Raw genomic sequence first — 25,944 nt, 5'->3', positions numbered from 1 at the left:
ACGTCGATGCACAACGACGTTAAAGCAAAGACAAACCAAACTAGGATAAGATAAAGACTTGCGAAAATTGAGACGGAAATTTACGCCAGCCTACCGAGAGAAAATGTCGGCTAGTTTTCGAAGTCGTCATTAGTGTATTTATGAAGCCCTTGAAAAATGTGTTGTGTATCATCCCTGGAAATACAAGATACATCAATGTCACAGCAGTTTGTCCAAGACTATTAAGTGTTTCCACTTACGTGGCGCTGTAGTTTGACAAAAGTTTGATCATCTCCTCGTCACTGAGCTTCTCTCTGTCCTGTAAAACAAAAATCACAGTTGTACAGAAACTGTAGGGTGGAGGAGGACAGGGAGGCGGGAGCCCGGGAGAAAACGGGCGGGAAGCGGGAGGAGAGAGGCCGGGAAGCGGGATTCTTAAGGTGACGGGAACCGGGAGAAAACGAGTGAAATTTCGTAACATTTCATTATATTTCGCAATAGACATGGAACAAACAGGAAAGAAAAGCTACGAAAAGGGGCGGGAGGCGGGAGTAAAGGGTATGGGAAGCGGGAGTAAAAGGTACGGGAGGCGGGAGGTTCAGACCCCCCTGTCCCCCCCCCCCCCCTGTAGGGCTGAGAAAAACTATTTTCGAGAGCAGGCCCCCCCACTTACCCGAAAGTCTGGATCCGCCACTGAGAAAGAATACGACTGCCTTCGATCACGATAAAAAACGGCAAGTGAGTATCGTCAAACATTAGGTTATTGATCATTCACACTCCATGGATTGTATGTTCTAAAGGCATGTAATCGCCGAAGCCAAAACTACTTTCTTCGTGTAACTAAAACACGAAGGACCCAGCGACACAATTCTATCAAAACCGCGAACAAACCTGTTTGTAGATTGATGTAATCTCGCCGCTTTCCAGTTCACCTTCACTGTTGAACAACGGTCTACAAAAATAAAACAAGATGAGCAAATCTGTTACGTGCACACGATAACTTCACAGAAAGAGCAATGAAGACAGAGAAAACAATGGTTAAATCAATGCCTTATAAAAATAGCCATCTTGTCAGATTCCTTACAGTTCGTAAAGTTAACAATGCCCACCTCCCCAGCCCACCCCCCCCCCCCCTTTTCCCTAAAACATTTTATCTCCACCCCTGGGTGGAGAGAAGCGCTGGAAGAAAGAAGTGCGAGCACACTGATTTACACAACGCCAGAATTTTGCTGCACTCGAACCCGCAATCTCCAGATTCTAATTGAAACACGCTCACCATAAGAACACTGCGCCTCCACAAGATCTATAGCAACAAAACTCTCTGTTTTGATACACGCCAAATTTGCCACGCAATTTGCAGTGAAAAATGTAATGACTTCAAAAACTAACCTAGCTGTCCACGCAAACGGCATCACATACTGCCCCAGGCTCTTGCAGCAGATCTCGGCCAGCTTGTGTGCCTTTTGAGCAGCCTTCTTCGTATCACCAGATTTGAGGTAAGGTTCAACACACGAACCAATGCTTCCTTGTAAAACTTTCTCTATTCTGATCACCAAGTAGACCTCTGTGTGGGGATTAGTTATGGAGAATATTGCCTGGAAAAAATAAATCTTTATTATATAAACATCAGTGAAATACCAGGAAATCTTTCGCGCGAAAAAATCATATCTTCACACGTGAAAATAACATGTTATTTTCACATGTGAAGATATCGATTTCGAAACATTTTCTGACAAGTTTGCCCTGTTTCAATGCCGGATGAGCCAAATTAAATCGTTATTAAGTCGAAACATCTTCGGATCTTCCTCGGCAATCTTCGGCAATCTTCGGAAAAGTTCGGAAAATGTTCGGAAACATTCGTACGACCTTCGGACAACATTTTGCAAATCTTCGGAAATCTTCGGAAAATGGTCGGCAATCTTCGGAAAATCGTCAAAAACATCGTAATTTGTAGGTTTATATAATAAACAGAATATTACATGGTTGCTTGGAGATATGAAATTTATCTTCTCGTGTTCAAATCGATATCCCACTCGTATGCTGCGCTCACTCGTAAGATATCGATTTGAACACTCGAAGATAAATTTCATATCTCCGCGCAACCATGTAATATCCTCTATGTATAGTGAGCAAGCATAAGGCCCCCACAAACGAGTACACATTGTAGGTTGCAGCCATATTGTTTCCCTGAATGTTACCCCGTTTGCACGCACGCATCACATGTCACTGAAGCAAATTTTGTTTCCGAAAAAAAAAAAACACAGAAAATATTTAAATATTTTTAGAAACATTTTAATGAAAGCACTTTGGCTTTGGTGGTAAATTTTCCACAACGAGTTCTCTCTTAATTTGAACTTATTTTGTATAAGCGGAGCGGGGGCCCGATAGAACGAATTGCTGCCGCTATATACAGGCTTATGCAGCGGGCAAATTTCTTGTCTCAATCGAACCTTTAACGAACACGAAACAAAATGAAATTTTGGGTGTCCTGTGGACGGTTTGGGGTCCTGTGGCTGCTAGCTCAGAGCACCAATCCTTGGCAGTGCACAAGTGATCGAGTAAGTCAACCAGAATCGCCACAGTTCGCAACACATCGTTATAAAAAAAAAAGAAAAAACTTCGCCATACCTTTCTTGGTGTAGTATATTCCATTTCTCGACTATCAAGCTCCACGTGGTCAATACCATTGCCATTGGCCTGACCATTCTCGATGAGTTCTGAACCTCTTAGCATGTCCACCGTGGACGGGTCGTTAAGATCGCAGTGAAAATCCTCCGAAATCTTCGCTCCGAGTTTAGCATCAAACAACGAAATAGACAAAAAGAACGGCTCGACGTTTGTCTCGCTGCCGTCAAGCAAAGTTCTCAGGAGACGAAATTTAAGTTCCTCGCACTCTAGCACAACACGCATTCCAAAATGCTGTTCAAAAACATCAGCGTCTATCCTCGCATCATCATAATTCACGCATGTACCGTTGTTGTCCAGATCGTGCACAAGCGAAAATAGTTTCTTTCGGCCATCCTTCCTTCGTTTCGCGTTCAAAACCTCCGTTTCCTTAGCGAATTCTAGAAGTTCTGGATGTTTACTGCTCTTGAGACTTTCTCGCAGAGACTGGTGCAGTTTAGGTGCTTTAATTTTACCGATCAAGTTGAAGTTGGAAGTTTTGCTCCCCGAGTCCATATCAATTCCAGTCACTTTACACAGACAGGTAATCCAGGCGTCCATGTCTGACTGACTGTCTGCTATTAAGCTGTATAGTTTGTCTTGGATGTGAAGTTCAAAGCCATACATTCGTCCTTTTACTCCCTGAAATGAAGACCACAGTACAACAGTTAACGCTTTGATAACGCCCAATATCCACATACAAATTCTCCTGACTGATCTCCATGCATTTTCTTATAGTATTAGATTTAGTTAGCAGAATTTGTTAAAATATCAAAGCGATTTCCTTTTGGTGATCATTTTATTAATTCTCATAATCTTTTCTCTTGATGAAGTATTGATATTGAAAAGCAGTATCCCTACAAACCTTGGAGATGTGTGTACATGCATCCAAATATAGGACTCCTCTGGCCATACTGGTGTTGACGTCATCCTGGATAAAACAATGAGAATTGTTAGTTAGACGTATAGTTAATCTTGTTTAATCACTTTAATTTTCGATTGACAACATGGCTGTTTAAAAGGTCAACATTTGGCCCAATTAACCATGGTTAAAATTTTCAAAATTTGGCCCAATTAACAATGGTTAAAATGGTCAAAATTTGGCCCAATTAACCATGGTTAAAATGGTCAAAATTTGGCCCAATTAACCATGGTTAAAATGGTCAAAATTTGGCCCAATTAACCATGGTTAAAATGGTCAAAATTTGGCCCAATTAACCATGGTTAAAATGGTCAAAATTTGCCCCAATTAACCATGGTTAAAATGGTCAAATTGTGCCCCAATTAACCATGGTTTAAAAGGTCAAAATTTGGCCCAATTAACCATGGTTAGAGGGTCAAAATTTGGCCAAATTAACCATGGTTAAAGTGGTCAAAATTTGGCCAAATTAACCATGGTTAAAATGGTCAAAATTTGGCCCAATTACCCATGGTTAAAATGGTCAAAATTTGACCCAATTAACCACTGAAGACACGCTGAAACTCATGCAAACTTCGGAACAGGAGTAAACTACTCAACAAATACTCCAGAACATTCGAAATTGAAAGTTTAAAAAGTCAGCCTTACAAATTTGCCATGGGAATTAACTTACCTTAAAAATAGTACTGTGATTGACAGCTTTGAAAAGACTTTTGTTATTAAAAAAAACTGTCCTTACCTTTTTGTATTCTAGAACATAGGAGCCATCGCTTGATATCTGCTTTAGATGAAACCATCTGCGCTTGAAATTCTGTAGATAACATTTAAGGCACATTAATGGGGAAAACACAATATAATATACTCAAAAAATACCCAGATCCTGATTGGCCAGTGTCTGTATAATCATGTTTTATATAATTCTGGTTAACGCATAAACTGATCGGAAAGACAGAACACCTTGCATTTAAGTATGGGAATAAGACGCTTTCTTTAAAAAAATACTAGATGTGGAAAAAAAAATTAGACAATCACTCGTTTACTGCAACTACAGTTTTAAAATGATTCAATCTAGCTTGTAGTATAAATAGGTTAACAGCTCGTGCTAGTTCTGTACATTTCAAAAAAAATTTCAAAATTTTATGTGCAAGTTCTTGCATGGTAATTTCTAACCGGCTTATGTGAACACAGTTAAGATGTTATCCTTTAAAATGAGTTACGCTAAATGATTTATTGAACAGTACTGAAGTTATTTCACCTTGCACAAAGACAAACTAAACAGGGTTCAAAGAAAATGTTCAAAACAAACAGTTTTGCTATTTGGAAAAATCAAATACAACTGACATCTACCTTTGCTCCTGGTGTTCCATTACTTTCACCGTGAAATGGAGCTTTGGTAAGGTAGCCCTGTTTGGTAATGCCTTTCTCTCGTAAAGGACTCATCATTACTGCCTGCATATTAATACAAGAGATCAAAATGGGGCAGGATTACTGATGGAAGACTATAATGCTAGATACAGAGGAATCCTGATATCTCAAACCTTTGACCCACAAAAAGTTGTTTCCTTTCCCTCAATCAAACACTGTGATTTTACTCCCCATCTCTCAAACTTCTTGATATTTTAGCTACATTTTGTTTCCCTCAGAGGTTCAAGAAATCAGGACTCCACTGTAATTTATTACTAGCACGCATTGCTGGCCTACAATGCTACATAGTGATTTAGTATGATTTATTCATCTTTTAACATAGAGCAGTTTTCAATTGAGTGTCGTAAAACCAAAACCAAAGTAATTACTCTGGCCAATCACAAAGGACACAGACAACCCAATGAACCAATCAAAACTCGAAGCAAATACATGTAGCTGGAACGAAGCGTGGGAAAACGTGCGCGAGCGAGTCACGATTTGTTTTGGTTTTAGTTCTGATTGGCTGAGAAAGTGGCCCGAGATTTTTAAGCCAATCAGTAAGCATAGTAATGCAAAACCAAAGCAAACGCAATTTACTTTCGACACTCAAGTGAAAAACCGCTCTATTTATTCTACATACGTTTGTTATTCATAATTATTCTATTATTTCTAGTAATTTATGTGTCTTGTCTGTTTTTTTTTTTTTTTTAACGTGTCAGTGACCAACACGATAGCATATGCTTCGTTGGTCACTGAGCACATTTTATTTTGGTTTTGTATGTATTGTATATTTTCCTTATTTTAATTATTGCATTTTCTGTAAATAGTGTTAATATTGTTTAATTGTTGTAAATAGTGTAAAATAATAAAAAAATCTGAAAAATCTGAAATCTGATAATGTGATCTGTTCTGTGTCCTAGTTTAAGTTAGGAGCACTGTCTGAAGTGCTACGTTACCAACTCATAATTATCGAATTCCTATATTTTTTCCTTCTCACTCATTGAAAATAAACTATAGGGACTGTTCATAGTCAGTCCATTACTGCTGAACTTTTAACCCTCGGCCTAAAGAGTTAGAACTTTGATGTTACAATTACTGAATATTTATTGTCTCAACCTCGTTAGCACAGTCCACTTCATCTTCTTGAGCATCCATCTCAAAAACTTGTTCTTCAAGTCCCTCTCCTGGAGATGGCCTGGAAAATATAATTGTAATAAATTGTGGTTGATTGATAAATGTTATTTACATAATAACATAGATTAATTACAATAATAGCCAATCTACTTATTATTTATAATAAATCAATATTGTTACAAACATGAATTTTAATTCTACTAAAAAGTAAAAGGCCGTCATGCATACAGCTGTAGCCCGGTTTGCAGTGCACTGCAACAGCTTTTAGGCCAACACTATATACAATATGTATGTACAGTACATCCCGGGAAGGGGAGGGTGGGGGTATGGTGGAATGGTGCAGAACAAAAAAGGCATTTATAAGGCCTAAATGTAATTTTATTTATTTTTTAATTTTCCTTACATGCATAAATACTAACAATGTATTTGGCCGCATGTCTTGCACTCCAACCCATAGGTTAATTAACAATGATAAATGCAACCTTCCATGAATTAAAGTAATGAATAACTTAATGGCAGTTGACATTACCTGGGAAGTTTGAGATAGCTGCCTCCATAGCTGGCATACTTGTTCTCAATACAGCTCCAGTTGGCAGTGTAAAATCGGATACACTACAAAATGACAAAACAATAATTTAAAATTATTCTTGAGCAACAAACCTATAAAAAATGTCTCATCTATTTTTGACACTGAATGAAACCTTAAATTTGGAGAGAGGAACAGGGGCAGTTATTTAAATAACCATTGTAAAAAAACTAATTATCAAATTATACTAATATTCATACTTAATTAACATATACATTTGTAAGCTGCATTTGATTCGATTTTCATATTACAGTAAACTCTCTCTATAGACTCCTTAATTAAGGACCAAAAGAAGTCCATAGCAGCAGGAGTTATTTTCGATTTTCATTCGCTGGGACATGATCAATCCTTGTTAGGTGTCCATTATAGTGAGATGTCAACAAGGTGGGAGATGGCTATAAATTACCGTTTGTCTACATTTGTTGTGGTTTTAATTTATCGCATCAGATCATGAATGAAAACAAAATTGCTACACAAAATGCAGTCTGCATTTAGTACCTAGTCTGCACATTGTACCCAGTCTGCAGTCTGCAAATCACAATTTCCTTATTATAGTAAGACAACAAAAAGAATGGGCAGATAAGGAACTGGTTGGGAGTTGTCAGAGTGGGACATACATGTAGTCCTTTGGTAGGTTAAATCGGCATTCAAGCCTAGTGGTCCATTAGGACAGAGCTTAGCCCAGTTTCCATAGCATGAAGTGACTAGGAGTATTTCTACTCCCCCCTGGATGGGATGCTAACTACAGTCAACTCTCTCTTAATGGACACCTCTATAAGACGGACACCTCCATAAGACGGACACCTGGTGATGGTCCCTGCCGTTTTTCAGTCATTTTACTGTAACAAAACTCTCTGTAAGATGGACACCTCTCTAAGACGGACAACGGACACTTTGAAACCACCAACGGACACGCACAAAAAGTGATTTTTTTAGTGAATAATATTGCAAAACTTGGTATCGACATATAGCAAAGTAAGTCAGCGCCTTTAGAATACCAAACTTACCAAAAAACAATCTGCTATAAAGTATTACTCTCTGTGTAAGTGTGTGGGAACCAAAGAGGTAGTTTTCTACTTACAGTACTACCGTTTGTAATGAGCAAACTGAACAAGTCAAATTTCTGATATTTGTTTTTAATGTTCCACTTTATAGGTTTTGCCAAAGTAAGCAACTTAAAACAGACGTGTATTCGCTGTGCATTGCCGTTAAGCTTTATCATCTCGAAATTTCTGGTGTCACGTTACCTCGACTCTCTATAAGGCGGACACCTCTCTAAGACGGACAGTTGGGGCCAGTCCCGGCGGTGTCCATCTTAGAGAGAGTTGACTGTAGTCCATTGCAGGGTTACCCCAGCAGTAAATTCACCGGTACCCATTTATACACCTGGGTGAAGAGATTGGGGCACTACTGTATGAGAGTAATTAAAAGTGTCTTGCCCAAGAACATAATGCAGTGCCTCGGAGGGCTCAAACCTGGACTGCTCAATCCAGAGTACAGTGCACCAATCATTAGACTACCATGGCTCCCATAACATGAGATAGTTAAAAAATAGCAATCCGGGATCTCAATCTATGTGTTAAAAAAAATCTTGGACAATTTACCTCTCGAGTGAATAAGTTTGATACTCTGGAGAGAGCATCACTTGGCACTGTAGAGTGTATAGTCCTCAACTGGCGAGGGATAGAAAAGGCCTAAAACAACAATTCAAACACATTAAAATATGGCAAGTTCACATCATATACATGTAAGTTAAAGAGCTTTGGTCCACAAACCAAATGGAAGCCCGATCAGACCTGAGATTTGGTCAGTTAAATTGATCATTTAAAATGCCAATCCATTTGCCGGAATACCAGCTATTAATCTCACTGTCTTGCTACTGTCAATTTCCCATTCTTCTCATGAATCATTTCATTAGTTTCGTGATTATACAACATTGATCAAAAACCTGCATGTGCCAAGCTGTTGAGTTGTTCCAGGCTGTTCCGGTTTGTTCCAGTATTCTGGTGTTTTTAGCTTAACTGCATTTATGTAAATCTTTGAACAGCAATATGGTAGCAGGCAGCTCATTGCCAAATAAGATTGAAAATTTGCAAACAATCCACTCGGTTGAAAAGTACAGTAAACCGGCAATATAAAATACAACTTTTTGTAAGTTTACAGTCTTAAAATATTATTCAGGACTTCGCACCATCTATACTGAAATCAAGAAAAGATAAAATTAAGATAAGATTACTAGTTTGTTTCATTTATTTTTATAGAAAAGACTTCATAAACAAAACTACTATTCCCTCTAAATTTATATGTAAAATCAAACGTTTTCAGAGTTGGGTGTACTTTTATTAGTAACTACAGTTATAGCAGACGATCTTAGTATTCTGACCCTTAGATTGTCAAGTGTCAAAAAACAGGAAAAGGTGAAAACTGAGAAAATTAAAGGGGACTGCAGTAATTAATATACATTTTATTTCTAAAAGCCAGACAAAATAATGATGCCACTGTACATGTGCACTTAAAGAAACCATTAAACATATATTCTTCAGAACCATGAAAATTCATGTAGACAAATGATTTTGTATAAACAAAAAATTACAAGTTCGCCTTGATTTAATTGCTTGATTTTTCCCTCAAACTGCAATTTATTCCAGGTAGTTTACAAGCAGTATCAAGATTACATGTATCAACTCAAAAAAAATATTAAGACTTGATTCCAAAGACAACAAAATAATCATTCAGTAAATTGGATATGCATCACTGATCAGACAAAAAGCAAAATCAGTTTTGCAAAATTAGCATAAAATCAATTTATTCACTACATAAAATAATTTCACATGAGGTCTTTAAAATTTTCTTTTTAGCACGTCTGTGTCATTGATTTTTTCTACAAGTACTTAAAATAATTTTCCTTTCTTAAAAACATTCGCTCATCCATGATATTAAACGCTACACCAGTGTAAATAATAAAAATACTAGACAGTGTGACATACATTTTGACTTGCACTTGTAAATTCCTATATTTGTGTTAAACTGACAATAAAAATCAATGGTTGATATTTTCTGATTTCTGACAAGTTGTTCTCATTGATATTCTGGTTGGCTCACATGAAAAAATATTGGAACATAAATAAAGACAGCTTTTGAACATATTATAGACATCTCATTAAAAAAATTATTTTCAACACCTGGTAGTCAAGTCATGTGTACAAAAATCATTGGCTTTAGTGACCATTAATTTTCAAGTTCCCAAGAAAAAAATATGAAAACACAACTTTGTTTACTAAGGTTTTCAATCTTCACTGTCTCATTTCGCCTTTTATTACTTCTAAATCGAAAAATCCATCGCCAAGATACTACAGAAATAATAAAATTCTGAATTTTCTGGAACTAAGCCTGTTAAGCCATAACCCACACTATATATATTCGTCTGAGCACAAAATATCCATAAAACATGTCACACAATGACAACAAAAAAATAAATTCGGGCTTCAAACAGACGTGATTTTTGACTTAAAGAAAAAGTCAAGAACTGTTTACCACAGAAAATCAAAAATATATATTTAAATATTAAGCGAAATGGGATTCATACTCAAAATGGAAGTTCATTTGTGAAATATTAACTGCCCGATGTCTGAATTGACAAGATTTTATGAATGCAACTTGACAATACAACACGCGCTTGATTTGAATTATTATTATTCTCGCTCAATTTAAATACAGAAATCGTAAAAAAGAATATTTTATCAGGAGAAATGACTTACTTTGACTTGAAAAGAGTCATCTGAATCGGAAAATTCCCCCGACATGGGAGTATAGTTTTTAAGTTGTTTTAATGCGACCGAGACATCTATTGACGTACTGCGACCGACACGCAACTCGAGCACAGTCATAAAATTTTAATATCCTGCATTTGCCTGATTTGGAAACAAAATACTACTCAGCGAACAAAAAACCTGGTCTTACACATAATTAATTGTTAATTTAAGGTCAACAAACTTGATGCTCTTAGATGAGAAAAATATCTCCACAAGTAGAAGGAAAATACGGTAATTCTTTAAATGCCGGAATCTGTCGGTAAATTTGTTTGACCGATTTGTAATCCAGTCCCAGACAGGCTAAAGAAATGTAAAACAAAGGCAACTATAAATTAAAATTACTGTGGTGTACATTTGCAGCGAGTGAAATTAAAGAATCTTCACGGTATTTCGAACACAGAGGGCAGATGTACATTTCACCTTTGCTGTAATCAATCAATGAAATTGATCTGGAAACATTATATTTATCCAAGAAAGCTACAAAATGCTTTCAAGAATTTGACGCATATTTGGTGGAACAAAAGCCGAATTTAAAAGGCACTTTCATTGTTTTGGTGTTTTTAAATCAGTCACCACTTTGCACCTGGTTGGCACATCACGGAAAAAATAGAACGTTCGCGCCTACTTGATAGGGAACATTTGGAAAATTAACAAACATTTTTGTTATTATTAATATTACTTCTATGCTACTGAATATTCCTGCGGCTAAAACAGCTCACGCAGAACTATCTTGCGGTTGAACACAACAACATTCAGAAGTCACACAGCGCTACTTACGATTACATCGTCCTCGGGAAATATAAGCAAGACTTGTAGTGGGTCCCTCAATATCTGGGTTCGCTTTTGCACGATTTCGTCCTCATAACTGATCGGCAGAATTCCAGTGACGACCTCCTATAAAATAAAACAAACTTTGCGGTATAGTTTTAATAAGAACACTCGTTTGCTCAGCAGCGGAAGAAATGGAAGTAATTTATCAAAAGATCTAAACAATTTGCGCGGAAAACCGCGCGATCTGTAGACAACACGTCGGCTATATCAAGCCGTTTCTGTTTCATAATTAAGCTACGAGCAAGGTTCGCGGGCAATATTGCGAGGCGCGCAGCGGCGAAAAGTCGCTATTAAGCAAAATGAAATTGAAAATAAACTTATAAACATGCACGCTAAATATCTCCAGAAAATAATTACAATGTTTAGCTCTTAAAATCGTTATTTTCTCGCACATAATTGGTCGCTTTGGACCAATTTCGCGACGGCTTTTAATTTTTCAACAACATCCAGCTAACAGACAAATTGGCTTCCACTTATTTCGTCTGCAAATGGCATTAAAATGTTGGCTTCAGATTTTGTCTGGAAGATATCCCTTGACACACAAAGCTCTCAAGAAAGATAAAAGCTTAGCAAATATCCCACAAGATACTGTTCCCTTGCAGAGATCGTTAAGAAGTTAGCGTGACCCAACCGGAGATCATCAAAAGGATAGAAATACCATTATAAAATCATTAAAATCTTTCCCACCTTCAAAGGCCTTAAACTAAATGTACTTTCACTCGAGGTGAGGGACTTGATATCCACTGCAGATACCGTAGACACACGGTCTTGTCTGAGAGCTTTGCTTATTTTTCTCTCTGACATTGCTCACGGTATTTAGAAGTAAAAACATTTGCACACGTCTCATCGGGCGGCCATGTTTGATTCATAAAATTCGTGCCTCGTTTGCGTGTTTACTCTTGCACGTCGAACACAAAGATCAACCGATAACACCACCCTCCCCTCCGACGTTACAATCGTGGGAGGGAGAGCAGAAATTTGCAGTTTGTGTAATCAAAGATTGTTCTGTTTGCGGAAATTTACAGCAGTGAACTTTTCTATATCATGGGTCGTATAAATTTAAGAATATAAAGAGCGTTTTTTAGGTGCAAAGTAGCGCAATCTGGGACTTTTCTGTCAATTGTGAGTAAAAGGGTACTTTGTGACGTCAAGCTGAATTCCTTAGCTTTAAAAAATTTGGCAAATGAAAGATAAAATTACAGGAAAAAACATCTTTGGCGGCTTGGGGTCACGCTAACTTCGCTTAATTTCAAGTGCTCGTATCGCACAAAGTAAACGGAGAACGGAAGGTTATCGTATCAACATTAATCTACAATAAATACACTCGCAGGGCATTACCTTATCAGCTGACAAATAGCAGTTTTGTAACCAGTTAAGAATTCGGACAAGGAAATACTTGGGACAAAACTGCACGTACGAATTAAATAAAAGAGTTTTCGAACTGCCAAAAGGGTCTCAAATTTTAACCGATTTTGAACAAACAACAAACAAACAAGGAAACAATAAACAAACAAATGGACAAGCAATGAAAGTAATTCAAGTTAAAGTCAAGCCTGTAGGGAAAATATAACTCTGTTTATATTTTACATGAAAGCATCTGGAAAACGTAAAATTGTCACATGCTGGTGGGAGTCGGGCGAGGCAGCTGGGGCCGTGAAATCCGGAAATGTCCGACATAATGACGGGACGGGGGGTAGCGACGAAGCGTTTAGTTACGTCAGTGTTTGTTTACATTTTGCATTTTGATTTTGAAATAAACCCGATAAACAAAACCATAATCACGTTTCAGACGGCGAGATAAAGAAATATAAACAAGTTGCTCTTAGAGTTTTTATTAAAATTTTATCACGTCAGGGGGGGCGTCGTATATTTTTTTCTGTTTTGCTTTTTTTTTAGGACTGATCTAATGATACCCCGAAAAATTTTGGAAACTGGCCTGGAATTTGGAAGCTTGATGAACTTTTTAGCGAGTGTAAAGCCAAAATAAATAATACTTCCCTGATTCACTTCCACCCCTACCCCCTTATCCCCCCCCCCCCCCCATACAACCAAAAAAACTTCCGTTACATAAGATACAGAAGTTTGGAGTTTAGAATTGAGTATTCAGAAATCAGGCCTACCTTGAGAGCCGGTTCTAAGCCATTTTGGATGTTTTCCACGAGATAAACCTGTGTGTGAAAAGACACATTCAACTAAATCATGACCCAAAGTGATACAAAAAGGGAAAGACAATTAGTGCGAACAAAGAAAATACGTACGTACACTTCCAGTAACCGCAGTAATCTAACCAACTGAATAATCTCTACTGCTCTCACTAATCTACAGTCTGAATACCAAGTAATATACTTCTCTCTAACAAACTTGCATGCTGAAATCCGACATGGCCTAGTTTTCACCTTCCCCAATTCGCGGTCATTCTGAATTCTGGCCGATTTGGAAGCGGGGAAGGTGGAGGGAAGTGGGGGGCTTCTGGGTATTTTTTCGGGGATTGAGAAAATGCCTTTCGTTTTATAATAAAACTGAAGACATTTTCCAAACCCCGAAACCAGATAAATTGCTTATCAGCTAAGCTCGCTCGCAGGGGTCGTATGGGGAGATATCGTCCCTCGGCCTTTTCTGAACGGACCTTAGCGCACTCGGTCCGATAATCAATATCGGCCTCCGCGAATGTAATTGGTCAATAAGTGGCATAAAGTAGGCTCTTACCGAAAGTGCTCGTAAAAAAAGCATTAAATGCTAAAAGAAGTGCTCGTTTTTTGCCAAAAAAAGTGCTAAAATAATGCTGATTTTTTTAAAAAGTGCTCGTGGGTAACATAAAAATGCTCACTTTTTCCGATTTTTTTATCTTAGAATATTACATTTTTCAGATTTTTCAGTAACATTTTTCAACAATAAAATGCAACGATCAATGTTTGATGTCAGATTACGCTCTCGAGCTATCTCTGCCTTGGCTGGCTGACTTCCATTGTTTCTCGATGACAACGTGGATGACGTCATCTTGGAACGAGTGTGATGGACTGAGTTTCTAGAAATATTGCGAAAAAAAGTGTATTGTAAGTGCCAAAAAGTTCATTATAAACCAAACGTTTCGGGCTTAGCCCTTCATCAGTGGTGAATTGGTTTTACGACCAATTCACCACTGATGAAGGGCTAAGCCCGAAATGTTTGGTTTATAATGAATTTTTGGCACTTACAATACACTTTTTTTCGCAATATTGACAGTTAGAAGTGCCACGCAGCGAACAAAGATTTATTCTTTAAAACTAGTATGGGTTTCTTGAAGGCAACCACTGACGGATCAAACCTATTCCCCAGGCCTCCTCGGCTCCTTTGACTAAAATGAGGGCATAATGCATCTTTGGACGCCATAAATAAAGTCAGATTGTGCTTTTTAACACAAAATTAGACAAATAGTCAGTCGAAAATCCAAAATAATGCTAGCAGTGCTTTTTGGGATAAAATGTAAAAAAAATTGCTCGCGAAGCCAAATAATGCCAAAAAAAAAGTGCTAGCACTATCGGTAAGAGCCTAGATCTAGTCTGTACTATATTTAAAATTACTGACCGATTTTTTTACGGTTAACATATTTTACGGCTAACGGTTAAAATTTTCCAATTTTTACACCTAACGGCTAAATTTTTGGGCGTTTTACGGCTAACAGTTAACCCCATTGAAACCCTCATAATTGTTTCCTCGTTTTGCCGAGGTTTCATGCCGCGCAGGAACACCGAATGTTTCTGCGTAACAGAAGCAAATTTAGCTATTTGAAGACAAAAATTGACGCTAGAAACAATGCTTCCCGTGTAGAAAAACTGGGAAACAATGGAAAAGAATGCGCGTGTTACGAGTGTTTCTGGAAACTTGTTTCCTCGTTTTGCCTAATCTTGTACCCAGATCTTCTCAACCCACAGTAAGTATACATCTGGGCCCAGTTGTTCCAAGGGTGGATAACGCTATCCACCGGATAAATCACTATCCAGTGGATAGCGTAGTATGTTTTGTTAGCATTTATCCACTGGATAGCGATTTATCCGGTGGATAGCGTTATCTACCCTTTGAACAACTGGGCCCTGGGTACGAGATAACGTTTTACCAGGCCTATAGTGTATTAGAGAGAAATGGGGTGAAAATGACCGATAATACGCAGCCAGATGACTGGTTTAACAAGAAGGCCGTAATCTGCGTATACGTACGGCTGAAAATACCACAAACAAACTGGTATTTTGATGAACCAAGTATACCTCTCTTCGTGTGTTTCTTATCCTTAGTCGAGACTGTGACTGAAGGCAAGGTTAAATAAATGAAGTCACCGATAACATTCTGACAAAAGACCCAATAAATATATATCTTTCCAATCAAATCAAAACATCAATAAATAAACTAAGGAAATAATAAAAGGACAAAAGAGAAAATAAACTAGACTAAATTTAGATGATAACGGTGCCTCGAAGATATCGGCATAAACAAAGCTTTTTAGTGCCAGATATTACATGAGGTTACTTTTGTAATCGAAAATTAACGGGTGTTTATGTAAAGTCAGTGTATATCAAAGAGACTGAAACACAATCACAAACTTTAAGCGGCCCTTTTCGTAAAATATGATGAAGAAGCTATGAGAGGGTTATCAAACTGTTAAACTACACCATGAATGCGTTGCCATGGCTGAACTTGGATGAACACAGTAACAAACCCTTAATATAAAGCAAGCGGGCGGAACTAATTATTCAGCGAATTATTCAAACTTTTACTGTGCGGGAATGAAGCTTTATACGACAAGTGTCAACAAACAATGCTATGATATCGCAAACCATGTCGTTATATTACACTTACGGTTACGAAACAATAGTTAACAAACTGTTAATGAGCTGCTCTAGGCGTGAAAAGTGACTCCTTTTAAGTACTTTAATTATATCGAAGTGGGGGGTTTCTAATTTAACGGACCACCAATTGCAATTTTTGAGCAACGTGCTTACAAAAGTCACGCAATTCAGTGAATTTTTCTATCACTTAGTTCATCAAGCACGAAGTGAACAAAAATTACGGAAAAACTTAAAAAATAAGAAAAATTCCTGCGGCGTGATGTTACAGAATGTTTTAGAAGACTAGAAAAAATTGACAAAATTTTATCAGTACTGACCGTTTCTGGTGCATCATTATCTTTACTCTTCGATTTTGTTCTCCTTGCGAGTAACTTTGGGCTACTTGCTGTTACTTTTGCCACGAAGTCAGTTTTGGCGAACTTGGATAGAAGGTCGAAAGCCTTTTCGCCGGTGAATGGCGATCGAGGTCGTGAAATCTTCCTCTTCGATTTCAATGTCGAGCTGTCGACTGGAATGGGCTCCTCGCGTCGACTCACCGGCGTAAAAACGGTCGGAGATGGCGGCGAAATTCGGCCACTGTCGTCCACAGAAGTTTGCGAATGGCCTCGAGGCTTCTGCGGTATGAGTCTGAAGATCGAAGTATCGGAATACGAGCGGGCTTTGATGCCGATTCCTGGACAAGGCACAGATAAAAGAGCCGGTTCGTGATAGCTTACGCGTTCGCATTCCTCCATCGCTGGTACCACTGACTCGAACTGCCTCCTAGCGCGATGATATGGTGATCGGATAAACGAAATGCAAAAACGTGAATGTTTATCTACGGTTTCATGGCGATAAGGCTTTCAACGTTATGATTTATGACAACACTTCAGAATTTGTCAATAGATATCAAAGACCAAGGATTAAATATCGGAGCGACCAATACCGAAGAACAATACGAACAACAAACAGCAAATACTCCAAAACAAAAGTCGATGTGACTTCCTCTTTCTTTCAAAGCGTTGCTCACCGGCTTATCTTATCATCTCCGACCGCAGTTTGGCGTTTATTTCTCCAAAGAAGCTCAAAGAAAAATTGCAAAAATTAAAAACTTTCACCAACGTATAAACAAACCTGACGATGTCTTTGTAGTTTCAAATTAAAGAGACCACCCAGTTTTTGTTTCCATAAGTCGTCGAACAACCAGAGAATCTAACAGATCTAAATAATAATTTGTTTTGTGAATAACAATGAAAATATAAGCGGAAGGAAAGGCAACAGTCATTTCCACGCAAGAACACTGTTTAGACGAAAGCATTCAATTTTTCACAAACCAATTAAAATTTAAAAGCTTTGAGGCTCAAAAGAGGTATTTTTTGACCTCTTGAATCATAACACGTCTCCTGTTATAACTTATTAAAGCGAAGTACAAGTTTGTGATTGTATCGAAGGTGTTAGTTTGCAAAAGGCGTTTAGCAGAGACGTGAAACAATCTAATCTGTTTAACTTTCTTTGCCGCATGGCTCGCTAATAAAAAAGTACTTAGACTAGCTGGCGACTTATATTGTGCTTTAATTTAACAGTTAATTACGAAATGCAGATTAAACTTTTTAAATAGATGCAAAGAAAAATTACGGAGAAAAACAAAAATAAGCGAAGCCTGAAGAACACTTGATTCGCTTGATGCATCCGCTGGCCACAAGCGACAGTCTCGGCACCAGATCTCCTTGCATTCGATCAACCACCACCTGTGCTTGAGCAGAATTAACAAAATGAAAAGCCCCTACCGGTATCCACGTCAAGAGGTTGGAGTCTCGACTTCAAAAGTCACGTGAGCCCACAATTATATAAACACACACGCGACCCGTACCCACAATCGCAACCTTCTTTTTTGGCAAAAATACTAAACACCAAAGAAAAAACCAAAACCTCTCAACTTCCTAAAAAAACTAAGCGCATGTGGAAAGATAGCCGTGGGAAATCTGGGGGCTAGACGCGTGTCTACGTCATGTACTTCTGTCTACGTTTGATGTGTACAATTTTTGCACTAGATAATCTTGCGAATAGGTTTGCAATTCCATTTACTTGATTCATTTCATTTATGTCCTTATTCTATTATTATTATTGTTTGCATATTTTATTGTTTTGAATTTAATTTTATGGCGTCTGGACTGTATGTTATGAGCGGCAGTGTTGAGGAGCCTAGTCACATAGAGTTAACTTGAATTCTAACGAAACCTCTAAAATGTTTCATAAAGAAACCCCAAGAGAAACATTACTGAAAAGTTGCCAAAGAGTTCGCATGTCCAAAAATCGAGTAATATTAAAAGAATTACAAAAAGCATAACTGAACTTTAAACTGTCGGGTCAATGGCCATGTCGGGTCAACAGGCCATGTTGTAAAAAACTAAACCCCGCTAGAATTTATTCCAGAAGAATTAATCATTACTTGTTTGACTGACTGACTGACTGACTGACTGACTGATTGAATGGAAGACGTACGGACGGACAGACGGACAGATTTGACTGACTGACTGAATGGCAGACGTACGGACGGACAGATTGACTGACTGACTTACCGGGGTTCGAGTAGAGTCCGGCGTCTTGTGCTGTTTCTGCATCTTCTTTTTCTCTGATTTCGGAGTGTCTTGTAGTTTATCACCAAGGCTCTCAGGGTCCAGCTTGAGAGAAAAGCGAGAAAACAAAAGTTGGTCAGGGCTTTTTTGCCATTACTACCCCCCAAAACTACCACTTGCTCTTTGCTTATTTAGCGACCCTTCCTACTCCACCACTCGACTACTATAGTGAAGCCCGACTTACAAAAATGTTACTGAGCGTTAAACTAATTTTATTTCAATTGATATACCTGCAAATAAGTTGCAACTAAAACATGAGACAGTTTAGGAACAATACATGGGGCACTTACCGTTTTATTGCCACCACCAAACTTGGGCAGCGAAAATGGACTTCTTTTCTCTTGGCGCGGGCTTTGCAAACCGTCATTATCTGGATCCAAAAGATCCTACACCAAAAAAAGTATACTTTTCAACTGCTCTATAAAGTGTGCGAGTTAGCAAAAAAGAGGGATCTAGGATCTAGTCCACATTCTGTTAGGTTACACATCCCAGTTGGTCTTAGAATCACGTGACCCTTGAAAAAGGTCTTTATAATAAATGAAAAGTTCGTATATTTCTAAAAATTTCAACAAGGATTTGATAAAACTACACTCACGTTTAATTATCGCTACTTCGTTAATTAATTAAAAGAAAAAAATGAACAGCCTTGTTTACCTTGCTCTTTTTGTGTAAATCTTTACTCTTCCGGTCTGTTTTTGGGCTGCTCGGCTTCGTCTGATCTGCAGAATCTTTAACATTGCTAGAATCCTGACAAATGAAAAACAATTAGCACAGTAAATGCGTGTATCGGGAAAATAGGAATGAAAACAGTACAATAAAAACAACAAACACAAAAAACAAGAACAAAAACAAAATTCGTACTTCCGGTTTAAAATTCCGTTTTTCTCTGAAAACGGAAACGGAATTAGGACTGTTTTTTAGAAATTTGGTTTTCCGCGCAAGCTGAAAGGAACTAGGAGGGGCAGTTAAAAGCAAATAATAAAGACGCAGAAAGAAAAGTAATGAATAGATTAATCTCAACAAAGTTTATCGTTCTTTGGGGTTCAAGCACACTAAGCAAATAAGTTAAGTCTACAGCTCATGGTAATCTTCCCTTCATTTTCCGTTATTTGTCGGCATTAACTTTGCAAGGACAGCAATTGCCAAAAAAAAAACAATAAGTTCATCTTGCTAAAGTATTATCGTATCTTGACTTTTCAATATCTTGATTTTTCGATGTGGTGAAAGCAGATTAAACAAAATATTTACAAAAACAATGCATACTATCAATCTTTCCCCGACGCCTGAGATAATAAGGGCGTGAAGTTCACAACCCAATACTCATTATTCCGTTAATTCCGTGGAAAAGGCGGAAATCGATCGAAGGAAGAAAAAAATCAAATTCGACTTCCGTTATTGCATGCGTTTTGACAGTTTTACGGTCAAACAGGTTGAGAAAGAAACGTACGACTTAATAAACTCCTGTGTTTAGATGACTGCTGAAAGTTCGGTCATTTCTCACTGAGCTATCGGTAAAAAAGAATCAGCCGAAATTTCACGACTCTCGGTCAACATTTGTTAAGATTTCTTACAACAGTTGAAGCTCTTTTGACGGAAACTCTCGAAAGCGGACGGCTCTATCTACGACCACCATGATAAAACCCCATTTGAGCTCCCATACTCCAAACCTCCAAAAGCGGATACCGCAAAGCAAAATTAACCTAATAGTTACAGTACCGTTTTTTCCATGATCAATATTGTATAAGACAATGAGACAAATTATCATTCAATATGGCATCATGTTCAAACTGATGAGGGGGTTTCGGCTGAAACGTCTGTTTTGCACTCTGAGAACAATATTGACCACTTACATATATTTGATATAGAGAACCTTTTTTGTTGTGCATTAACAGGTGCAAGCTTCTGGAAGCGGCCACCTATCCACATATACAGTGCTAGTTACCGCTTACGAGGATCATCAGTTCCCGTAAGCGTAAGCGGACAGCTCCAGTTACCGACGCTTTTTGCGCTTCCTTTCGGGAGCTTCGACTGCACTACAGTCGCTCCCGTAAGTGGCCATCTTTCCCATCTTTCCCCTACACCTCTAGTGGCCGCTTACGAGAACCATTCTCGTAAGCGGCCAGCTCCAGTTAAGGACACTTTTTTTCGCGTCCCGAGGGTGTCCGCTTACGAGAGCTTCGACTGTATCTGCTAAAGAAAGCCCATTCGATTCTCACTTGACAGTTTCGACATCGCACTATGTTTTTCTAGCGTCAACGAGTGAGGATTCAAAACATAAGCAAGGTACAAAACAAAACAAACAAATAATAACCTTGTGTTTTTGTGTTATGATATTCTTCTTGTGGGGTTTAGGACTTGGTGTGACTTCGGACAATCCGTTCCTCTCCATGATGGTGTCCTCCTACACAACGAAGAAACAAAACATTTATACAATGGAGAACGTAGCCATTCTGTGGTGAACTGATGAAACCGTTCAAATAACACTTAGAGCAGACATCTAAGACACTTCGTTTTATTTAACATTATTCAGTGACTCACTATCGGGCAAAATCGCGTTCTGATTGGCTACAATGACACATTCTATTGATCAATTATTCTACGGCCCTCGGAGCAAGCGCGTGCTTTTTCCTCCTTGCTGGAAATATCAAATTAAGTTGCATAAATCGACATATGAGGGGGCTGAAGGGGCAAATCTTCACTGGAAAATGGAATTTGGGTCACTGGAACTGAGAATCAAAAACAAATAGACAATAGAACTGGGAATGGGATTTGAAAAATCGGGAAAACAATAGGCTGCCTGGAAAATGGGATTTAAATCCCTTATATCGTATCAGCTGCTACAATCCAAGACAAAAAGAGTTGGGAAGGTTTTAAAAACATCCCCGATTAGAGAGAGTTTCTCAGTGTTTCTAATTCCATTTAGCAATCCACATTCCTGTACTGGTGTACGATCCCCCCCGTTCACCCTTGTCAATGTTGATCCCTCATTTTACACCTTGTGTGTGTAAGGCCGCTTTTCGCTCAACATTGAATAGGGGAGGGGAGCGGATGAACAAAAGGGCAAAACTTCCTAAGATTTTTGTCTGGGATTGTAGGTTATGCTTTACAGTTTACAGTCCCACGGTTGTACAGACTTTAAAAGTTTATACACGGGGAAAGGCCAAAAAATTTTAAACAAAAGAACGGCCGAGAGTGAAATTTTTAGTCAGAGCACAAGTCCTTTTCATTTGCAATGAAACTCAGTAATAAATTCGTGTGCAGTCATTAATCAACCATAAGGTACTTAAATTCATTCTGGTGACTAACATTGTCATTACCTTCAGTAAAGTGGTGTGGCCATGTACTGTACATTTCCGGGTACATTTCAAATGCGAACGCAGATTTTGTCTAGCTTTCGTTCAGAGTTGTTGAGGTTACTGTTGACAGCATGAATATTTTTGTGAAAAAATTGTTGAACTCAGGACACATTTCTTTTGCAAGTATCAGGACGGCACCTAGACATTCTGGTCTGCGAAATTAATTCACTCCCAAAGAGTCAATAAATGGAAGATTAACGATTCTAAAGAAGCTCCGGAAATGGCTGTTTTAAATTAATGACAGATTTCTCTAAGACTTCCGAAACATTTCAAATTCAAGCTGTATTGATGTTAAACAGGCTTGTGCCAGGCTCGTGTATAAAAAACGAAAAGGGTTTGTGCAAATTATGTTGATAAAATGTGCCAATGTATAAGTTTACGCACCACCTGAAGACGTTCCAATTCTTGCTGTTCAATTGTCATATAGCCTGAGCATATTCGAAATGCATCACTTAAAACTAATCAACTTTCAGTTTATATATATAATACAAATCAAAAATTGCATATTAAAGTTCACGTTTTCTTTTCCGTTACAACGCAATAACAACCAAAATTTCAAAAGTTCAAATGCCCGAGGGTGCCCGGGGGGTGCATGTCGAGCTTTAGAGTTGATCGGTACATTTTTATTGGCTTGTTAATATAGCCGATAATTTTATTTCATATTTTTGTGTCGGCTAGCCACTATTAAATTATTGTAAAAGTTCGGTCAAAAGTCCAAATTCAGAATTGAATAGCTTTTTAAGACTCCTTTCTGTTCTAGGCAATCTCCAGGCGGACACTTAACGCCTCCTAAATAAGCTTAAAGTAAGCGCATTCCAAGGAAAAGTGGCGAAAAAAAGAAAAAATTTTAATGAACTTCTCCTTTAAAACCTGTCATTCACTAGGTTCTATGGCGAAAGAAAGACAATTAGACCAAAGCCATTTTGGCATTAAAGATCTGTCGCCGGGGCATTCATTGAAGCGGATAAACAAACACTACAAGTTTTGTTCTTGCCTCACGCAACTAACAAAAGACATCTTTCCGCTTTTTGAAAGGTATAATTATGCTAATCAATAAAAGAACAGCGTATGTTCTCAAATTTGCGAGTTCTAGAAGATTATAGGAATGACACAGCAAAAGTCAACTCTTAGGATCAGTATAAAGTGCAAGTAAAAGTGGTCTGATCGAGTTACGTAGCAAGTTCGTTCTCACGTAGGGTTCTGACAGCGTACCGTAGGAGACTAAGTCCCCTACGGTACTCTGCTAGTAATTGCATTTAAAAGAGTTAGCACCCTAATGGTTAAAAGTAATTGCAAATTATTTCAGCTATTTTTTCCGCAACAAGCGCGTTCTCTTTAAATGCTACATACCCGAGTGTTACGAATTTACGAAATAAGATACAAAGAAAACACGCTCCAACCTGCTCCTTCGAGGAGAAAATGTAAATAAAACATGTGAAACATTTAAGTCGTGTTTGGTTTCTTCCATTTCGGTGTAGAGAACAGGAACAAATAGAACATGTTACAATAATGATAATGTCTGATTTACCACAGATGGTGTGTTTCAAATGCATAAGGTGTTGATCCGAGAAACAGTTTTATACTATGTGGTAATAAAGAGCAATCGAAATACCGTGAATTGCCGGATTGAATTGATATCAAGATTGCATGCTATTCTTAGAAACTGCCTTGAATCCACAAGCGTGACGCGGCCATACTGTTAGATCAATCTACAGTTTAGGGAATCTATTGAGCTGTATTAGATAACACTTTCAGTAGAATCGATCCTTCCTAAATGTACGTTGCATCAAACTAGATCCAACTGCAGACATTTTTTGCCACCGCGCAAGGCAATCGGTCAGTTAATACCAACTTCCTATGTACCCTATAAATCCGTTTTGCCCGTCGAAACGTGAGCTTGATTTGCGGAGCACTCGACCTTTAATAGTTCAAGAACTGTGGATTCACATACCTAACTGTTTCGATGAAGCAGCTAAAAGCCTGGCGGAAAGACGCGACGCGTTTCAAGTCCACAAGCTGCTAAAGGTATCTGTGATTCGCCATCTTGGCCGAGGACTTTGACGGAGGTGGGTTTGTGACGCAATTGGGGGCATGACATCGATATATAGCACAGGCAAATTATCCGAGACAGCGGCATGCCTTGAGAATGCATCCTACTGATGTCGTTTAAAGGTTTTTAAAATGAGCTGTACTTGGCCGGGTTATATAACTCTCAGTGAAGCAAAATTTCAAACTGAAATCACGTTTTCTTAAGTAGTCTTCAAAAGTGGCAGATATTTGATTAACACGCATGGATAAATAAATATTTGATTTAAAAAATTGCTTTTAAAAAAATCGCACCACGGGGGTATTTGATTGATTTAAAATGAGCTATAGTGTTGATTGTATGGATCTGGGCTCTCACGGAAACTTACAAAACCGGGTTAATATGTTTAGAAGTTGCGGTGTTAGTTTGAATGGATTTAATGACATTTTATTATTGATAACATTGACACCGGCGTACAACAGTTAAATAATTATAAAGCAAATCTAAAAATACGTGTCAATATATATTTTGCGAACATTCTTGGCTTGGTTAGATAAATAGTTTGAATGAATTATAAAGATATTTAAACTGATTTTAGAATGGTAGATTCTTGTGAAGTTTGTAGATGAACTTTGTCTTTTAGCCTTTCGTTACTTAGAATGAAGCATGCAGACTTTAAATATATGCAAGGAGACAGAAAAATCGTATATTGGCCCAACTTTATTTAATGGTGTGATAGCTAGTGCTTTACTAAAAAACGGCTGGTTTTGCAATCAACTCTGATCTATCTTATAGGTACCCTCAGTACTTCCTTGCTGTCATCCCATTTCACAGCCTTAGTAGCACCACCGTCATATACAGCAGCTTAAAAACTACTGTTATTCGCGCAAACTGAATGAATGCAAATCAGCTTGCCAGCTTTGTAATAAAATAAAACAACGGCGATATAAATAATCTCATCTCGTACTCACCTTTAGTCTTTTTGGAGCCGATTCCGCGCCAGATGATTCATCTCCTTCGCTGCTTTCTTCAAGCGTGTGATCCGGCGAAGAACCCCGGCGAAAGCTGGGGATCTTAAGACGTGGCAAGTCGCGATGCTTTTTCGATTTTTCCGTCATTGTTCCCTTAATTTAAGCTCTTAGCCTGCATGCTCACTCGATGCTCACCGTAATTACCAATTTTTGCATTCCAAAGCGGCTCATTTGATGAATTAAAAAGGCATGATCTTAGAACGATGACCAAAACGTCTTGGAAACTGTGAAATGTTGCCTTTCGCCAGAGATTTTTCGTCTTTTGACTTCCTCCCCGAAAATGATTCAGGCTCTCGCTTGCCCACGCTCTTACGAAACAGAGGTGATATTTTCTAAACCGGATACACTTTGATATTATACTTAATTTCTGCCCTTCCATTATATTAGAATAAATATCATGTAAATATGAATAGTAACCAATGAAAACAATGAAAACGGCTATTAGCTTTTTCTGTTTTATTTAAAAACCAGTCTTGCGTTAATTAATAAGAATTTATTTTTATTTTGTCGTTTAAGCAGCGCTGGCAACGAAATGATATTGCGTGGTTAGCCAAGAACTACCTGAGTGAGTGAAACAGGGATATTAGCGAACAGCGCACAGCATTTTCCGAATTATTGAGGGCAGAAAGCGTACACAAATGGTCACGAACGATTTGTTATACTTTAGTTTGTTTTCTAAATAAGATTGCACTGCGCGGTCAATCCACTGTGTTTGCTAAAAGGGAGGTTGCACACAAATTTTAAACACTGTAACGCTTGTTGCGAGG

At 38.2% G+C, this 25,944-nt stretch overlaps 1 protein-coding gene across 8 annotated transcripts in view; it reads right to left on the bottom strand.

Annotated features, from left to right (window-relative positions):
• LOC144662518 (dedicator of cytokinesis protein 11-like) overlaps positions 1 to 25,466 on the bottom strand; it is a 67,577-nt gene extending 42,111 nt beyond the window's left edge. For 2 of the 8 annotated variants that reach the window (XM_078523333.1, XM_078523334.1), the window contains exons 1-17: positions 25,118 to 25,466; positions 21,076 to 21,165; positions 19,419 to 19,511; positions 19,055 to 19,150; positions 18,708 to 18,809; positions 13,450 to 13,497; positions 11,276 to 11,392; positions 8,291 to 8,380; positions 6,630 to 6,712; positions 6,083 to 6,161; positions 4,910 to 5,011; positions 4,302 to 4,373; positions 3,509 to 3,574; positions 2,608 to 3,285; positions 1,369 to 1,574; positions 871 to 931; positions 240 to 298 (exon numbers count right to left, since the gene is read on the bottom strand). In XM_078523333.1, coding sequence (XP_078379459.1) covers positions 240 to 298; positions 871 to 931; positions 1,369 to 1,574; positions 2,608 to 3,285; positions 3,509 to 3,574; positions 4,302 to 4,373; positions 4,910 to 5,011; positions 6,083 to 6,161; positions 6,630 to 6,712; positions 8,291 to 8,380; positions 11,276 to 11,392; positions 13,450 to 13,497; positions 18,708 to 18,809; positions 19,055 to 19,150; positions 19,419 to 19,511; positions 21,076 to 21,165; positions 25,118 to 25,264 — 2,189 coding nt within the window. In that variant the 5' untranslated portion in view covers positions 25,265 to 25,466. Of the gene's footprint in view, positions 1 to 239; positions 299 to 870; positions 932 to 1,368; positions 1,575 to 2,607; positions 3,286 to 3,508; positions 3,575 to 4,301; positions 4,374 to 4,909; positions 5,012 to 6,082; positions 6,162 to 6,629; positions 6,713 to 8,290; positions 8,381 to 10,444; positions 10,531 to 11,275; positions 11,393 to 12,016; positions 12,533 to 13,449; positions 13,498 to 16,466; positions 16,958 to 18,707; positions 18,810 to 19,054; positions 19,151 to 19,418; positions 19,512 to 21,075; positions 21,166 to 23,732; positions 23,818 to 23,873; positions 23,913 to 24,071; positions 24,413 to 25,117 lie in introns of those variants that run through there. The other 6 variants (XM_078523336.1, XM_078523338.1, XM_078523339.1 and 3 more) reach the window with 6 other exon arrangements.
• Between the last annotated feature and the right edge of the window lie 478 nt (positions 25,467 to 25,944).

The sequence above is a fragment of the Oculina patagonica genome, chromosome 8 (assembly GCF_052425735.1).
Source record: "Oculina patagonica isolate OP01 chromosome 8, crgOcupat, whole genome shotgun sequence".
Classification (NCBI taxonomy): domain Eukaryota; kingdom Metazoa; phylum Cnidaria; class Anthozoa; order Scleractinia; family Oculinidae; genus Oculina; species Oculina patagonica.
Note: the sequence above shows the minus strand (reverse complement) of the source record. Positions and strands in the feature narration are given on the sequence as shown.